The sequence below is a fragment of the Bos grunniens genome, chromosome 13, assembly GCF_055505025.1.
Source record: "Bos grunniens cultivar Pamir isolate PY7600 chromosome 13, Bosgru_T2T1.0, whole genome shotgun sequence".
In the NCBI taxonomy this organism is placed as follows: Eukaryota; Metazoa; Chordata; class Mammalia; order Artiodactyla; family Bovidae; genus Bos; species Bos grunniens.
Genome location: NC_141177.1, coordinates 12,178,904 through 12,197,155, shown reverse-complemented (window position 1 = coordinate 12,197,155; position 18,252 = coordinate 12,178,904). Strand labels below are relative to the sequence as shown.

General features: G+C 45.6%; 1 protein-coding gene across 23 annotated transcripts in view; it reads right to left on the bottom strand.

Annotated features, from left to right (window-relative positions):
* The window catches only part of PTPRT (protein tyrosine phosphatase receptor type T), a 1,155,226-nt gene that overhangs the window by 702,260 nt on the left and 434,714 nt on the right, over positions 1-18,252 (bottom strand). For all 23 annotated transcript variants that reach the window (XM_086331749.1, XM_086331754.1, XM_086331755.1 and 20 more), the window contains exon 5: positions 13,466-13,581. In XM_086331749.1, coding sequence (XP_086187875.1) covers positions 13,466-13,581 — 116 coding nt within the window. The remainder of the gene's footprint in view (positions 1-13,465; positions 13,582-18,252) is intronic.

The window sequence follows — 18,252 nt, the reverse complement described above, 5'->3', positions numbered from 1 at the left end:
GAGATCGCAAAGGGTTCCAGAAGACCAGGGATGGTGAGAGGCTCAGAGGCCAGAATGCTGGGGCAACACGGAGAAGGGATTTAAAGCAGAGAGGATGAGTAAGAAGCACAAGTACCAGCCACCATCAGCCCCAGACAGAGGCAGAGAAGAAAAGGGGAGAAAACAAAGGGAAATTTTATTGTGCAGGAAAGGACTCAGAAACCTCAGCCCCCAGGTAATGGATAGGTTTGAGTGGACACAGGTGGGATGCCAAAAGCCTGAAGTGGACCACAGCCCGGAGACAAGGGGAGAGAGTAAAGCTTTCCAGCCATGACATTAAATGCCATGTAAGTGCATAGGGATTCAGATGCTGGGATGCTCAGAAAGAGCAGGACAGTGAGGGGAAGTCAAAGTCCTGGGAAAAGCCAGAGAGGTGCAGGACACAGATGGTGCACGCTGAAGCCTGTGGAAAATTCTACGAAACCCTTAGGCCCATGTTACCGCTTCATCTTGTTGGAAGTCTTCTTTTGCCGCCTCTAATATTTTTCACCCATAAGTACACCCTTCCTCCGAAAGTTCCAGGCACGCCTCTTCTTGTGGCAAGTGTTGGAGAGCTATATCTGTTATAAAATGAATCATCTTCTAGTCGATGACTCAACTGAATCAATTTCCCAGTGGGCACTCAAAACAGTGTCTTAGGTTGGGTTCCCCAGACAGAAGCATGGTCTGGGGGCACTGGCTCGTAAAGCATACTTTGCTCCATTCTACCCACCACCTTCCTATCTCTGCCTTTTCCGCCAGTACTCTATACGAGCATACATGCTAAGCCACTTCAGTCGTGTCCGACTCTCTGTGACCCCATGGACTGTAGCCTGCCAGGCTCCTCTGTCTGTGGGATTCTTCAGGCAAGAATACTGGAGTGGGTTGCCATGCCCTCCTCCCATAGGGTCTCTGGAAAGCCCATGAGCCACTGCCTTGAGATTTGCTGGTTGTCTGCTCCTGAATCTATGTTCAAAAAGTTTTTTAAAGAGAGAGACTAGGAACTGATTTCCATAGAACGCTGACAACATGGGAAGCTCAAGCACCCCTGCAATAACACACTGCTTCCTCTGAAAAGTCAATATATCCCCTGTGAATAAAGTTCCATAACAGAGTTTGATAAATATTTTGTTCAAAGCATGGGATTCGTCTCAGTGTTTATTAAGTAGAAGTCACATTAACGTACATAGCTGAATGCTCAGTCTGTGTCAGGAATTGTGTTAAGTGGCCTATGCTTAATCCACCTAAAGTTCCTAGGAGAAGTCCTTTTCAAATGGTGGGGCACAGACGAGCAGCATCAGTGTGACCTGGGAACCTGGGAGAAATGTTCATTTTAATGAGAATTCGAGGGCTGCTATACCTTTGTGGAGGCTGTTTATTGGGGTTGGTAATCTGAGTTGTCTTTTCCCTTTCCCTCATTCTATTATTAATCACACTGGAAATGTACTCATTATTTAACAAAACAGAAAATAAGAGAGTGTGGAGTGTGGAAGGTATAATTTCTGCCCAGAAGAATTTATAGGCCAGGGCTAAGATTCCAACAAAACAGCAAAAAGGGCAAAACATAAACATAAAGTCAAGTATTAAAATAGCATTCTTCAAGGAAGAAAACATGGTCAGCAGAGAATGAGCAATGCTCTTAGAATAATCTAGAGTGGTGGTTCTCCAAGGATGGTGCCCAGACTCACTGCATTAGCAGCCCTTGGAACTTGCTAGAAATGCAGATTTTCTGTCCCCACACTGGACCTAATAAACCAGGAACACTATAGGGGTGGGGGAAGGACACTTTTGCTTTCAAAAACCCTCTAGGTGATTCTGATGCATGATAAGGCATGAAATAAGTCCTAAGAATATTGCTATTTCTCAAATGAGGAAACTGAGGCAGAGAGAGGTCAAATGGCATGATTTAGAATTGTTGTCATTGTTCAGTCACTACATTGTGTCTGAATCTTTGCAACCCCATGGACTGCAGCACGCCAGGCCTCCCTGTCCATCACCAACTCTTGGGGTCTACTCAAACTCATGTCCATTGACTCGGTGGTGCCATCCAACCATCTCATCCTCTATTGTCCCCTTCTCCTCCTGCCTTCAATCTTTCCCAGCATCAGGGTCTTTTCAAATGAGTCAGTTCTTTGCATCAGGTGGCCCAAGTATTGGAGTTTCAGCATCAGTCCTTCCAATGAATATTCAGGACTGATTTCCTTTAGGATGGACTGGTTGGATCTCCTTGCAGTCCAATAAGTTGGAGTCTTCTCCAACACCACAGTTCAAAAGCATCAATTCTTTGGTGCTCAGCTTTTTTTTTAATAGTCCAACTCTCACATCCATACATGACTACTGGAAAAACCACAGCTTTGACTAGATGGACCTTTGTTGGCAAAGTAATGTCTCTGCTTTTTAATATGCTGTCTAGGTTGATCATAGTTTTTCTCCCAAGGAGCAAGCACCTTTTAATTTCATGGCTGCAGTCATTGTCCGCAGTGATTTTGGAGTCCAAGAAAATAAAATCTGTCACTGCTTCCATTTTCCCCCATCTATTTGCCATGACATGATGGGACCAGATGCCATGATCATAGTTTTTTGAATGATTTAAAATAGTACTTTTCATATTAATGTGCATACAGGCCACCTAGGGAATCTCATTAAAAATGCAAACTCTGATTCCTCGAGTCTGTGAATTACTTGACATAATTCATTTTTTAAAATGTATTTATTTGGCTGAGCTGGGTCTTGGTTGCAGCACAAAGGATCTTTAGTCTGGGCAGGCAGGGTCTAGTTTCCTCACTGGGAATCGAACCCTGGCCCACTGCAATGGGAGTGTGGAGTCTTAACCACTGGACCGCCATGAAAATCCCTTGATATGCTTCACTTCCAGCAAGTTTCCAAGTCTTGTCGATGATGCTGGTCCCTGAACCATAGGACGACGAACAAAACCTTACAAGACTCTGCGGAATGATGCCGGAGTTAGGATGTGGACCCAAGTGATCAGATTCTAGACACTGAGGCCTTATTCACATCGGCCAGCTGCTGGCCAGTACATGACAGTGCACACTTAGCCTGCGACACTGTGAGGAGGGTAGTGTTCAGTGCTGCAGAAACTCATTTGCTTGTTTAAAGAACATCACATGCCATCCTGCAGGAAAGTACTGCCCCATTGAATACAGTTTGGGAAACAATGTGATAGATACCTAGCTTTCTAGAAACCTTGGGAGTCTCAAAGTCAGAAATATCTGTGTGGGGAGGAGCAAAACATCTTCCTGAATTCCTGGTTAGCAGACTTTCTGGATATATTATTAAGGGACACCATAGCCAATGTGCTACCAGTCTGGGGTTTTCTTACCCCAACTCTATCAGTCTAAAGCAGTGGCTCTCAAACGTTAGCATACATAAGAATCACCTCCAAGGTGACTCAGTAGGTCAGGAGTGAGGCTAGACATTCTGCACTTAATTTTCAAAAAAATTTATTTTTTGGCTGCGCTGGGTCATCTTTGCTGCACCTAGGCTTTCTCTGGTTGTGGCAGGCAGGCTTCTCATTGCTGTGGCTTCTCTTAAAGAGGAGCACGGGCTCCAGGCACGTGGACTCATTAGTTGTGGGCTTAGTTGCTCCGTGGCAAGTGGAATCTTCCCGGACCAGGGATCAAACCCGTGTCCCCTGTACTGGCAGATGGATCCTTAGCCGCTGGACCACCAGGGAAGTCCGAGCTAATCTGCATTTATAACAAGTTCCAGAGTGACGCTGAGTCTGCTGGCCTTGTCCTACATCTCCAAGACTTGAAGGCTAATGTCATCTTAAGTCCCTCATTGTTAAGCAAGGATCCAAATAATACCACGAAACATGTAAACATTCCTTAAATCCAGGCCACGTCCTGAGGTTGAGCGACTGGTCACCACACCAAAGATGTCAAGCCAGGGACCACGAGTGTGGCACCCCAGTCCAGACACTGCTCTATTGGCAAAGCAGGAGTCGTGACCACAGGCGGACCAAATCCACCTGGAGAAGAGTTACCTGTTTCCTTTGCCCAAAGGCTCTGTCTGCCTGCTATATTCCTTGGGGCTGCACATGCCCAGACAGGGAAGCTTTTTCCAATCTATCCACCCAGGAGGGCACGTGTGTTCTAAGCTGAACAAAGGCATTTTTGTAGGCTCACTGGTAGTCCTGCTTAATCCCATTTTTATACCCATGTCTCTCCCATGGTGGCAACAATTCCTTTAGAAATCGTTTTCCCTTTCGCCTCTTCATCTGTTTCTCTTTTAAAACAATTCGAATTCCACCTTCCCTTAGTTTGTTTTGTGTTACATGGAATAAGTCGGTTTGTTCTCAGAGCACAGACTCTGCAAGAGCAGGGGTTGCAAAGGCCTAAATTGGAACATTTCTGACCCGGTGGCATTTGTACATCCTTTCACACCCAGGCGAAAACCCCTCTATCTTCAGGAACTATCTAGAAAGGAAGACAAGAAAAGCACCTGAAAAGCCAGGGAGACTCTGCTGTTTTCATATCACCTGATTAGCTATCAAGGTAGCTATAATGGCCTTGCCATTCTGCAATTCCCCATCGTCTCTGCTCCTGTGTCAGGACATTATTCTCTTCACAAAGAGATAAGACACAGCCTGCAAAAACGGCTGTCATTATTACAGGGAGTGCATGCAGGCTTGCAATTGATTTATAATCGGCAGAAGTGGAAACATTACTGTCTTTAATAAGAGGAAACTGTGCAACTGACATTATGCCTGTCTTACAGGAGGTATTCTAACACTCAGATCCTGGAAGCCTCCTGTGTGCTGATTTGAGCTCCTAGAGCCATGAGTGCGTGCAAACACCCATGTAAAATTAGGCCACCATTTCCAGTTGAAAATTACTCCAATTGCTCCAGAAATATCCTGGCTAGAAAATATTTAGGTGAAATTCCCACAATTCATTCATGATGAAAATTCTTTTCTAGTCACACTGCTTGCTTCAATAGCATGACATTTAGCAACTTGCTAAAATCTGGCCCATTGATTCTCTTAAGACCATATTTGTACCTCTTTGGAAATCTCTACAGAATAGCTTTTGATTATTCTTTATTAAAAGTTAAAAGAAATTGAAGTGGACATAAATCATTTTTGATTAGCTATGTTCAAGGCCTCCCAAGGGACCACTGCACGCGTGGCTGACTGCCCAGTTCAGGTTGATTTCTGGGTTCGGAGTTCCTGCAGCGGCAGGAAGGTCCTGGCAGAAGCCCCACAGGGATCCATCAGCCCTGAACAAAGAGGATGAGCCGGTGGTGAAGGGTCTGTGCACGGGCTATCGCCCTGGGTGGCCTGATGGCCCTTTGATTATTTTCGGTTCACCTTTCTGAACTCTGCTCACAGGCCACTTCTTCCGAGGGTGCTTCTCTGAGACTCATAGTACTCCCACCCCTCCCTACTCCCTACCTCCTCAGCAGACTCTTTCACCCCCTGGGAACCTCGTCACATGTGTGATGAAACATTTAAGTCCGTGACTAGTTGCTTAACGTCTGTCTCCACTGTTGAAAGGAAAGTTCCCTGAGGGCAAGAAGCAGGCCCACCACTCTTCCTCCCAGCGCCCGTGTGCAGGGCAGGGGTGAGCTGGCTCAAATCCCGATGTACATAAATAGGGAGTGGGCCGAGGGAAAATGCTGAAGACAAGATATCAGGAATTAAAGGAGCAGGGACTCCCCTAGTGGTCCAGTGGCTAAGACTCCATGCTCCCAGTGCAGAGGGCCCAGGTTGGATCCCTGGTACCACAGGGAACCAGATCCCACATGCCACAACTAAAAAAAGATCTTACAAGCTTCAGTGAAGACTGAAGAGTCCACAAGCCACAACTAAGCCCCAGGGAAGTCAAAAAAAAAAAAAAAAAAAATATATATATATATATATATATATATATATATATTTAAAAGGTGCTTTCGTAAGTAAAGGAGCAAAGAACACACATGAGAAGGGACATTTCCAGGTCAGAGTTGCCTACAGTCGTCAGAGATGAGTTGCACAGGATGGAGGAAGGTAAGGACCATGCATCTGGTGCAGACGAACCTAAGAGAACCCAACCCCATGCAGATCCAAACCCCAGCTAGATGTCCATCTCCTAAGTCACCCTAAAGGAACTTGAATTAAAGTCTGGGGGCCCTGCAGGTGAAAAGGAGGAAAGAGCGAGCTTGTGGCTATGGTGCCATGACTCTGTAGACACACTAAAACCCATACAGGTGTAGACTCATTGAGCTTTATGGCTTGTAAATTAGATCTCAAAGGTAATAATAAAAGACTAGGGTTTCCTAAGTGTGGGGATCCCAGGCGATGGCACAGACTGGCTGTGTGTAAACCCCACCCAGATCCACCCCACATCATCTTCCCACCAGGACTTGGGGGTGTGGGTGGGGGAAAAGGGAAACTGTTGCAGACATGAAACTCATGCTGCCTACTGGGGGATGAGTAACAGAGTCCTTGGTCTCTGACCCAAGAGTCTCGTGTCTTCTGCCAGCATCCGCACAATGGGCAAGCTAACTCATGAGCTTGCAATGACCTTTCATAGTTGCGGACACATGATGGGACCAAGAGGGCAGGAAAATTTTCAAGGAGGAAGCAGTCGGCATCATCAAATGCTGAAAGAAAAGCCAAGTATAGGGAATAATAAAAATAATGATGGAGGAGCAGGAGAGGAGGTAGCCCTTCAGGGAGCGGGAAAAACAGGTTTACTGGAAGAATCTGCTGCAGAGGACTGACATGCCTGTTTATCTTGTCAGCTCCAGGGTGCTGCTACCGCGCCGATGGCTTCACAGGGCAGGAGCCTCTTCCGCCAGATTAGGGTCTGCACCCCGTAACAATGCCCGTGATTTGTCCAAACATGTATGCGCCCCTCCTGTGATCTGTGCAGAAGCTCTGGACACATGGCCTCATTTCTGAGACTCTTCAGATATTATTTGCCATATGAATTCCAATGGAGTGAATCCTTTGCAGGGAGGCCTGCAAGTCCCCCTTGCTGTGGGGCTGACAGGCCCTGCCCCAGAGCCCCTGAGAAGTGTGTGGATCTCACAGGCCACAGTCTTCTACAAAGACCAGGCAACACACAAAAATACTTCTAAACCTCTACCACCTTAATGAACAGTTATCCAGCGTGGTGGTGATGGTCGGAGGAGGCTAGGGTAACTGAACCCATATCCCCAGTGGGGACCAAACCTCTCCCACCTTAATGAACAGTTATCCAGCGTGGTGGTGATGGTCGGAGGAGGCTAGGGTAACTGAACCCATATCCCCAGTGGGGACCGCTGCCGCCGCTTCTGTTGGCGTGTGTGTGCGTGTGCGTATGGTCTCAGTCGCTCAGTCGTGTCCGACTCTTTGCAACCCCATGGACTACAGCCCACCAGGCTCCTCCGCCTATGGGACTGCCCAGGCAAAAGTACTGGAGTGGGTTGCCATTCCCTTCTCCAGGGAAATCTTTCTGACCCAGGGATCGAACCTGCATCTCCTATACCTCCTGCATCTGCTGGCCTAACTACCTCTAATTCTGTTATGTCCTGTGAAGGCTCCTACCATCCTTAGAATATTCTGTACCTAGTAAAAGGTGGTCATCTTTCCCTCTTTTAACAGCATTTTTTTTTTCTGTTAACATCAGTTACCTATATTTATTTTAGAATATTTGGATGAGACAGAAAAGATTAAAGATGAAAGTAGGGACTTCCCTGGTGATCCAGTAACGAAGACCCCAAGCTCCCAATGCCAGGGGCCCAGGTTCGATCCCTGGTCAGAGAACTAGATCTCACATGCTGAAACTAAGAGTTCCCACGTGCCACAGCAAAGACTGAGGATCCTGTGTGCTGCAACTGAGACCAGGTGCAGCCAAACAAAATTATTACAAAAAAATTCATCATCCATCATCACAATCAATCATTAAGTATTCTGATACGTGTTTTATAGTGTTATATGTGTGCATTTATACAGGTATGTATAAAACTATGTAAATATGTGCATACATGTGGTTGCTTTTTGATACAGAATTAATCTGTTGGGCATACTGTTTTATAGCTTGCTATTTTCACTAAAATGTACATTGTGAGAATGGCATTAACTATGCTTCCATAGCCTGGCCCATTTGCTTGACCAGCCCCTTTTGTTGGGACATTTAGGTTGTTTTCGATTTTTCATCCTGTAGAACACACTTGCAGATAAATTTTTTCTCTGTCTTTGGTTAGTTTTTAGGTAAATTCCCCAAAGTGGAATTACTTGCTGGAAGAATATGTACATTTAAAGGTGTTAGATAGCTCCTGCCAAATTACTTTCCAAAAAAAGATGTACCAGGTACATTTTCATGGTGCTACACTGATAATACTGTCACTATGGTTCCACTTAGTTTCACTCTGAATATTGTCCTTTTTTTTCCCCTTTTTTCAAGAGTTCCCCAAACTGTAGGCTGCTTCACTTACTAGACATTCCACTCAGGATGCACACTGTTTATTTGCTTGAAAACAAAAATGCTTAAAAATTCACAAGTTTGAATTCCTTAGGCCAACACATCACATAAGGAATCAGTGAATTATGAATGAGGCTCTTGCACCAGAGACAGTGGCACTTCATGCTTCACCTGAGGAAGAAATCATCCCAGAACAAGATGAGCTTGTTTATAACTTTCAGTTCAGTCACTCAGTCGTGTCTGACTCCTTTCGACCCCATGGAATGCAGCACACCAGGCTTCCCTGCCCATCACCAACTCCTGGAGCCTTCTCAAACTCCTGTCCATTGAGTCGGTGATACCATCCAACCGTCTCATCCTCTGTCGCCCCCTTCTCCTCCCGCCTTCAATCTTTCCAGCATCAGGGTCTTTTCTAATGAGTTGGCTCGTCACATCAGGTGGCCAAAGTATTGGAGCTTCAGTATCAGCCCTTCCAATGAATATTCAAGACTGATTTCTTTTAGGATGGACTGGTTTGATCTCTTTGCTGTCCAAGGGACTCTCAAGAGTCTTCTCCAACACCGTAGTTCAAAAGCATCAATTATTTGGCAGTCATCTTTCTGTAGAGTCCAACTCTCACATTCATACACACCTACTGGAAAAACCATAGCTTTGACTAGACAGAGCTTTGTTGGTAAAGTAATGTCTGCTTTTTAATATGCTGTCTACGTTGGTCACAGCTTTTCTTCCAAGGAGCAAGCGTCTTTTAATTTCATGGCTTCAATTAGCTTTTATCTGCTTTTTCCCAGGTTTTATCTATTTGTGCCTGTGCTGGGTCTTCATGCTGCACATGGACTACTCTCTAGTTGCAGCGAATGGGCTTCTCACTGTGGCGGCTTCTCCTGTTGCAGAGCACAGGCTCTAGGCGTATGGGCTCAGCAGCTGTGGTACACAGACTTAGTTGCTCTGCAGCACATGGAATCTTCCTGGACCAAGGATCGAATCTGTGTCCCCTGCATTGGCAGGTGGATTCTTAACCACTAGACCACCAGGGAAGTCCATGTATACACATTTCTGGATAAGCCTGTCTGTCTATTTTTATGCAGAAAGTGAGTGAAGTCGCTCAGTCGTGTCCAACTCTGCAACCCCATGGACTATAGCCTACCAGGCTCCTCCCTCCATGGGATTCTCCAGGCAAGAGTGCTGGAATGTATTGCCATTGCCTTCTCCAGGGGATCTTCCCAACCCAGGGATCAAACCCGGGTCTCTCACATTCCAGGCAGATGCTTTAACCTCTGAGCCACCAGGGAAACCCATTTTCATGCAGAAATGAACACCATGAAAACTGGCACCAGCAGACGGGGTCTTCTAAGGAGTATACTGGCTTCCCTGGTGGCTCAGCAGTCAAGAATCTGCCTGCCAATGCAGGAGCCAACCCTGGGTCAGGAAGATCCCCTGGAGAAAGAAACGGCTACCCACTCCAGTATTCTTGTCTGGAGAATACCATGTACAGAGGAGCCTGGCAGGCTACAGTCCATGGGGTCGCAGAGTCGGACGTGACTTAGTGACTGAACAATAGCAAGGAACATATTAAGTTTCCAGATGGGTCAAAATAGGTGTGTGGGTAGCCTTCCTTTTTAATTTACTAAATTATAATCTGAAAGCCCTTAGGGACAAGCAGGCTATAGATTCCTGTTCTATAGAAAAGGCAAGCATTCTCTACAACAGGCCACAGGGATCTACCCCCTAATTCTGATTCCAACAAGTGCTCCCTAACCAGTGCCAGGAAGAAGGGCCACTAACATACTCTTTTGAGAATAAAGTCACTACCTTATCTCCCAACTTAAAACTGGCAGTTAAAAAAAGTCCATGTTCAGTGATTTAGTGATTGGTCAGCTTATCTTGGCGCTACAGCAAGAAATAACATTGTTGAAAAACACACCAGCTGCAGGTGTCCTGTGGACTCTCGGCCACAAAGTGGCTGTTTCACTCACTCTGGAGATTCTCAGGCTGAACCGCCCCAGCCCTGGGAATGGAACAGAACTTTGGCAAGTCTGCAGGCTGGTCCTCTAGACGGTGGAATAAATCCAAAGCAGTATTTCATGAGAAATCTGCCACTGCCTTAGCCCGCCTGTCTCAGATCAGGGCTGCGACTGTCCCCTGGGTGGCAGGTGTCATGACAGGCATTTCATACATTATAGAAAGACGTTAACCTACTTCCAACTATACCACTGTTGCATGTAAGCCGGGACTTAACTGGCCTAGTGGGCGTTTTGCCAGACAGCACAGCGTAAGCCGTCTACCTCCCAATATTTCCTGAAATATAGACGAGAGAGACAACATTTCTGGTGGTTTCCTAGTTATGGAAGCTATTCACTCTCCAGAAACATCTGAAGTAGCCCAGAATGCAGATGGATCAGGGGCCTCTCCCATATCACACTGCCAACCCCATCTCCCCCCTCAATGGCCACTCCTAAGATTGCCTGTTTAAGGAATTTAATGCATTATGTATTTAATTTTTGGCCGCCCTGGGTCTTCGTGGCTGTGCGTGGGCTTTCTCTCGCTGCGGCGAGTGGGGAGGTGCTCCCTAGTTATGGTGCGCGGGCTGCTCATCGCGTGGGCTTCTCTTGCTCCCGAGCCCAGGCTCTAGCACGTGGGCTTTGGCAGTTGCACCACGTGGGCTCTAGAGCACGGGGGCTCAGTCGTTGCGGTGCATGGGCTTAGCTGCGCCACAGCATGTGGAATCTTCCTGGACCAGGGATCGAACTCACGTCCCCTGCATTGGCAGGCAGGTTCTTAACCACTGGGCCACCAGAGAAGTCCCCCCAAACTGCTTTTAACCCAGAGCATCATTATGGAAAACAAGCCTATGAATCACTTGTGTGCTCTTCGTAAGACTGCGGTGGAAAATGTTGTTCCCTACATCACACGCTGCTTTCTTTATGAGGACTCCTGGGAACAATTCCTGTCTGGCTTCCATGTGAACAACAGCTAGAATTTCTGGAGCAATTGGTTTGTGTTTATCTCAGGGACAATGTGAACAGTGTAGCTGCCAAGCTTTCCTTCTTCTGTCGGTGGCCGTGGCCCTGTGGGCTCTGCCTGTGACTCACCAGAAGCAGCAGACGTACAGAAATGCAGGGCTTTTTTGCATCTGATCAGCTCCCAAGTGTTATTTTCCTCCTGCCTTGTGTTGCCTCACTTTTAATTTATGCTATCTTGTTATGCTTTATGTTCTACTGTAAGCCACCTGAAAAGCGTTCTGTGAAATAAGGTTTGGTTTACAATGAAAAGTAGATAAAAAAGATGTAGAAGAGTTCTAAACCTTGTGTTTCTGTCTATTTTCTTCAAAAGTTTGATTACATTCTGCTTGAACATCCTTCCACTGTTAGACTCAAGGTTTGGAGCACACAACACTCAGAACTGTAGCAATAACATTCATAAAATAATTGGAAAGCCCAAATACAGATGCTGAATGTACTATGACTGTCTCTTCTTATTCTCATGACCCAACTGAGGCAACGCCATTGAATTGACAGAGCTTCCTGGGAGCCTAATGCATTTAATACTAACTATAATGAATAAATAGCATTACTTAATCCTTGAGTGACACATGGACGTTTCCTGTGCTATCCTGTGGTCTGCATACAGCCCTAGGAAGCAGGAGGAACAGGCATTATTATTTACTGCTATTTTTATTCTACTTTACTGCTAAGAAGCAAGAAATAAATCCACAGATGTGCTTTCTCTGCCCAGGGATCTTCCAACTGCAGGAAATGGGCTCAAAAGCAAGAAGAGAAATGACACTATGAACTCCCATCAAAATGTGCTGGGAGTGAGTTAAGGACCAACATCCAAAATGTCAGTAAGAAGGGATGATAGAGATCTTTAAGTATACGAAGTTTGAGGTCATGGGAGTCAGCTTCTTTGGAGCCATATTCCTCATTCCTTGAATGGAGGCGATGACTTCAAAGAGCTGCACTTTCCCATAGGACTCTCTGCAAGGTCAGAAATGTTCTCTGTATGTGTCCAACATGGTAGCCATGAGAACAGGTGGCTCTCATGCACTTGAAATGTGACCAGTGTAGCTGAGCATCTGAGTTCTGAATTGGAGGTATTTTAATTGATTTAAATTTAAATAGCCATAGTAGGTTAAACAAGGTTGCAGGGTACATGATCAATATAGCAAAGTCAATGGTATTTCTATATATACTAGTAATGAAAAATCAGAAACTGGGTTTTCTAGAAGTCTTCTACAGTAAGTAGCATCAAAAATGGGACATACTTAGGGATAAGTCTGACTAAAGATATACAAGACCTGGATACTGAAAATTATAAAACCTTGCTTGGTGGAATTACTAGAGATCTTAATAAGTAAAGAAATATACCATGTTCATGGCGACAAGTTTCGTTATTGTTAAGATGTCAGTTTTCCCCAAAGTGATCTACAGATTCAATGCAATAAACCCCCATCAAAACCCTAACAGGCTTTTTTTGTAGAAACTGACAAAAAAGTTATATGGAAATGCAAATGTACTTAGCATCTAAAATATTCAGTTTGCCTCAACCCCGGAAATCTGGGCTTAAGGGACAAAGTTTGTTAGAAGTTTGTTTGTTTTTTTAACGTCTTTATTGAATTTATTAAAATACTGCTTTTATGTTTTGGGGGTTTTGGCCACAAAGCATGTGAGATCTCAGCTTCCTGACCAGGGATCAAACCCACACCTCCTGCATTGGAAGGTGTAAGTCTTAACCACTGGACCACCAGGGGAGTCCCCTCGGGAGAAGTTTGGAAAGGTCATAATTGTAAATTCTTGTTCTGGCACTTTTATGCTTGTAGCCCCAATTTCTCCATCTGCAAAATGGGAATACTGATGCCTACATAACAGAATTAGCAAACAAATTTAACAAGATCATGGATGCAGAGTATCATCCAAGGAGCAGAGGCATATGAAAAACACCCTTTCCCTTCCGTACCAAGCCCTTCCTCACAGTACACATTTTCTTCCCTTCCCAAAGGGTTGCACAGGTGTGAGCAGGTGCCCCCCCCCCATCCTTACCTGGAGCCAAAGTTTGTCGTGCTGAGACCACTTTCCGCCAGCAATGCACTGAAAAGTGGCGTTCTGCCCCACGTTCACTTCAACATTTTGGAGCCGCAGAAAATGAGGTGCTTTTCCTAAGAGAGAAGCCAAAAAGCAGATGAAGACAGAGTTCGACAGCCTGACTGCTTTCCTGTCAGTGGATGGCAGCTCAGGATGGACACTGGGTGGGCACATTTGTGCTTGGGAGATGGCCTGGCTCAGTGAAGAGCTACTGTGGATTGATCACTTACAATGGGCCAGGTACTGTTCTAAGACATTTACATGCATCACCTTACTCAAAACTCACAGAAAATCCACAAGGTGGGCAGTAACTCCATTTTAGGAATAAGAAAATTAATGCTCTGAAGGGTTATGGGATCCGGCATGGTCAGACAGCCAGAAACTAGGGGAGGCAAGACAGGAGTCCAGGTCTCTGAGAGCCTCAAAATCCGTATTATTAGCTTCTGGGCAAAACTGTCATGTTTGGAAGAGGAAGCTGGAAGAGTGGAGGGCTCACCCGAGAAGACACCTCCCTGTCGCCTAGGTAAGCAGAAAGAAAAAAATGTAAAGTGAACACCTTTGCCCCTGAGACCCCACAACACCTGGCCTTGGTGATGATGCTGATACTGAGGACAATGGTGGGGGTAGGGGAGCAAAGAGAAGAGGAGGGAAAGAGGAGGAGGAGAACACCAATGGCCTTCACTCACTCGCGGCTTAGTATTCGCCTGGTGTCACGTGCCGTGTCTACATTCAATAACTCATTTAACCCAATGCAGTTGGTGATGGTATTATCTCTGCTTTACAGTGAATGAACCAAGGCATAGAGAATTCAAGACCTGTTCAGAGTGTGCACTCTTTATGGTAACTCAGGATGGGATGGAGATAGGGCATTTATTCCAAGGACTTGAGAAAGGACTTTCAAATGAATCTCATGATGTCCCTGGGCAATCGATTCTAGAAATAAACATGTGTTTTATGTTGGACAACTCAGGTTCATCTCTTTTCTTGTTTGTGGAGAGAGGTCCACACCTATGCAAGCTCTCCAAAGACGGGTGGATTGACAATCTAGGTCTAGAAGAATGAGTTTCTTCATCAAGGCACAAAAGTGCCAAGGATCCCTATCACATCAACTAAATCAATGATGAACCAATCAACGAACAGCTCTGGAATGTGATCAAATGGAGACTTCTTAAGAGGATCAAGGAGGTTCAATGAAGGCCCCTGGCTATCTTTCCAGAAGGATTCAAATACCCAGACAGACAAGCAATAATAATACATGATTTACTGAAAGCTCCTACAATGCTAGGTATGGTGGTGTTTCACATGTTTTACTGAAGTTAACGTCATAACATTCCTAAAGTAGACTACTATTACTTCTCTTTCAGAGACGCAGAAACCAAGGCTCGCCAAGTTCAATTTGTCCAATGCTACACGGCATTAACGACAGGAACAGAATTCAGTCCATGCCTGTTTTAGCCCCAGATTTCACCATTTAACCAGCACATTCTCTTGGCCTTGTGGGCAACAAGAGATCAGTGACATCACCTGGAGTCTAGGGTTCAAAGAAAGAGCTCCCAGGCAAAGCTGTACTGATTCTCCAGGTTCTTCTCATTGCTCTGGAATATTTTATCATGAGAGATCCCTCTCCGTGGCATTCGTCCCCGTGGTCTTCACACTTTGAACTATCTGCTCCATAAACTGTGTCACTATCTGCAATGCTCAACACAGGCCAAAGACCTTGGTGTGATCAGGCAGACCTCCTGTGTGAAAACATACACCTGCTGCTCAGGCTTTCAAACGAAGTGACAATAGCTCAGAGTCCCCCTCATGCCACCCCCCAGGGCCCCCTGACTAGATGGCGTCAAGAGTCCAAGGCGCAGGGAAGCCCTCCCACGAGTTTCTCAGAGCTGAGGATCCGTGCATCTAGTCAGCCTGACAAATGTCATGCTGCTTTGATTGTCTGAAATGGCTTCCTTTTCACTCTCCTGGATAATTTTGTAATGTTATTTTTAGAACTATCAGTTTAAGCCAATTCTTAAGTGGGAATAGTGTGAACCTTGTAAGCCCCGTTTATGTCACTGGTTTGAAGGCAGGAGGAACATCTACTCCATGGCAGGGAGGAGGTGTGGAGTCTTAGTGCCTGTGTTATGAGGCTTTGTGTTGGGTTTTTCAAAGGGAGGTCTCCCCCTACCCTTGGGGACCCAGGGCAAATGGTTAAACCTCTGGGACTTGTGCGATCTTCTTTGGATCGATGTCTCCTGCTTGCTTCTGCCGCCTCCCTTCTTCAAAGTGGCAGACCTCATGCCTTGATTCTTTCATCTGCAATCCATCTTCCTCCCTCCCCTCCAGGTTCAGTGAGAGAGAATTTAGAGACTTCATGGCCCCTGGTGTTAATAATTCTGGTAAAGCACCAAGGGTTTACATATAGCAGAGATAATGAACCCACGCACCTGCAGGAGTCTCACAGTTATGTAAAGAGAGAAAGTGGTTCAGTGTGAAACAAACAAAAACAAAACTGCCACCTCCTTGCCCCCGTCTTCATTTCCCCACTTTCATAGAGACTTGGGGGGAAAATAAAGAGTTCTCTGTATCAGAAAAGCAGCAGCCAAGCACGCTAATAACTGGAATCCGACACCAGCCTTAGCGCTGAGGACATGATAAGGAGTGATGAGGACCCTGTGACCTGAGGGAAGGGGGCAGCTAGCAGTTCCCTAAATCCAGCATATGGTGGCCATACATCTATGGTTGAGATAGCCAATCATCTGACTTCTAACAGCAAATAAGAAATTCAGGCTTTAGATGAAAGCACTCATTCTAAAATCTTTTTTTTTTTTAATAGTTGCTAGTATCATTTATTTAATTAATTTATTTTGGCCATACCCCAAGGCATGTGGGATCTGTTTCCCAACCAAGGATTTCATCTAAGCCTTCTTCATTGGAAGCATGGAGTCTCAACCACTGGACCACCAGAGAAGTCCCTAAAATTGTGACTGAATTTATTAAAACATCATGCAGGCTCAACAAAACATAAGTATAGGCACACTCTTCTAGTTGGTGGTCTCTGAGACACAGCCTCACAGGGAACAATTTCCACTGGCCAGTCTTGCCCGGGCTGAACCCCTAGGTCCAGAGATGCCCCCATCCCTGCAGGTGTCACACTGAAGCATCACTTGCACGCCAGCCCTGGATCGTGGTTCTCAACACGGGAACCTTCCCAGACCACATGCCTCCAAAGCTCTTGACAAATCAATCTCTCTCTCTCTCTCTCTCTCTCTCTCTCTCTCTCAGATGTTTCTTATGTTGGAGACCAGTGTAGTCCAGTTCTCAAAGTTCCTGGCCTCCACATCCTCCTCCCAGCCCAGCCCCCAACTCCAGTCTCCCCCTGAGCCCTGTCCTCTGCCAGCAGTGACTTTCCTCCAGCATCTACAGCTCCAAGAAAGATATGAGGCCACCCACTTTAACTCAACCTTCCAACAAACACAGGCAACCTTGGGGCCCAGACCAGCCATCAGCGTGGGGTTTTTAAGCATCCCACACTCACTCCCCACTGAGACCCAGCTCCTCCAAAATGGGACCCTGTGGAATGGGATTAACAGAAAACTGGCTGTGCATTTGGGGCAAAATGCCTTGATGTTGGTGACATTTAAGCTCCTACAGATGTCAGTGCAGCATCTGAAGACATATTATTGTGCCCTTTTTCTCACTCTTTAAACCTGACAGTGCTCAGTAGGAAGCCACACAATTGAGAAGAAAGCACACAACATACATTAAAACGTGTTGCAGACCGTGGGCTCAGTGACATGGCCCTGCAAGGTTATGATGGGGGAGAAAAAGTTGAAAAAACTCTAAAAGTCAACCTAGGAGCTAGAAACTTAGAAACCAAGTGGAAAATTGTGCTGACATTTATCGTCCATGGTTATAACTGCAGTGGCCCTGCTAATGGTGACACAGAGAACCAGCAGCAGACGGTAACTATGGCGAAAATACTTGCAGAATAACTCAAAAATGTTAAATGGGCTATAAAATATAGAGGAGAGGTTTCAGTTTGTAAGAGAAAATAATTTCCGTTCAGTATCACACCTTACTTCCGGTCACTGTTTTGGAAGCTGCGAGGCAAGTGTTTACAGTCATTACTTCAGCTCAAATCGATGGAGAGTACAATTGCAAATCATTCATTAAGCCTTCTGGAATTTTTGGAATATTCAGTGGAATTGCTTATTGATAAAACTCTGACCGTACGTTAATTTTTAAAAAATGTTTTAGAGAACTGGAGTGGAGAATTATGAAGCCTGAGGATCTAAAGAGGATTTTTTTTTTTAATATAGCTAAATTTTTAACAATGGTGAGTGAAGTCACAAATGCATTAAGGCTGAGATTGTGGGAAAAGCACTGTCAGTTCAAAGGTCAGTTCAGAAGCTACGAGCAGGCTGCACAACTCTTGGGCTCATGAGCAGACTCCAGGACCCGTGCGCAGTAGGTGCCTTGAAAGGCAGCACTTCCTTCCCAGAATCAAACACCCAGCCAATTATATAAATCTAAGAGTGCACCATTTTTGATGCCTCTGGATCCTGCTCTGATTGCATAGGACGAGTGGATTCTACCTCCTAAATTCATCTCTCATCTGTCCACCACCTCTCTCCCCCTCTAAATTTCTTTATGGCGCCGCTTACCATCTGTTATGAGCTGAATTGTGCCCCCACCCACCCCAATTCCCATCTTTTTAGCCGTAACGCTCAATAGCTCAGACTGTGCCTGTATTTGGTAAC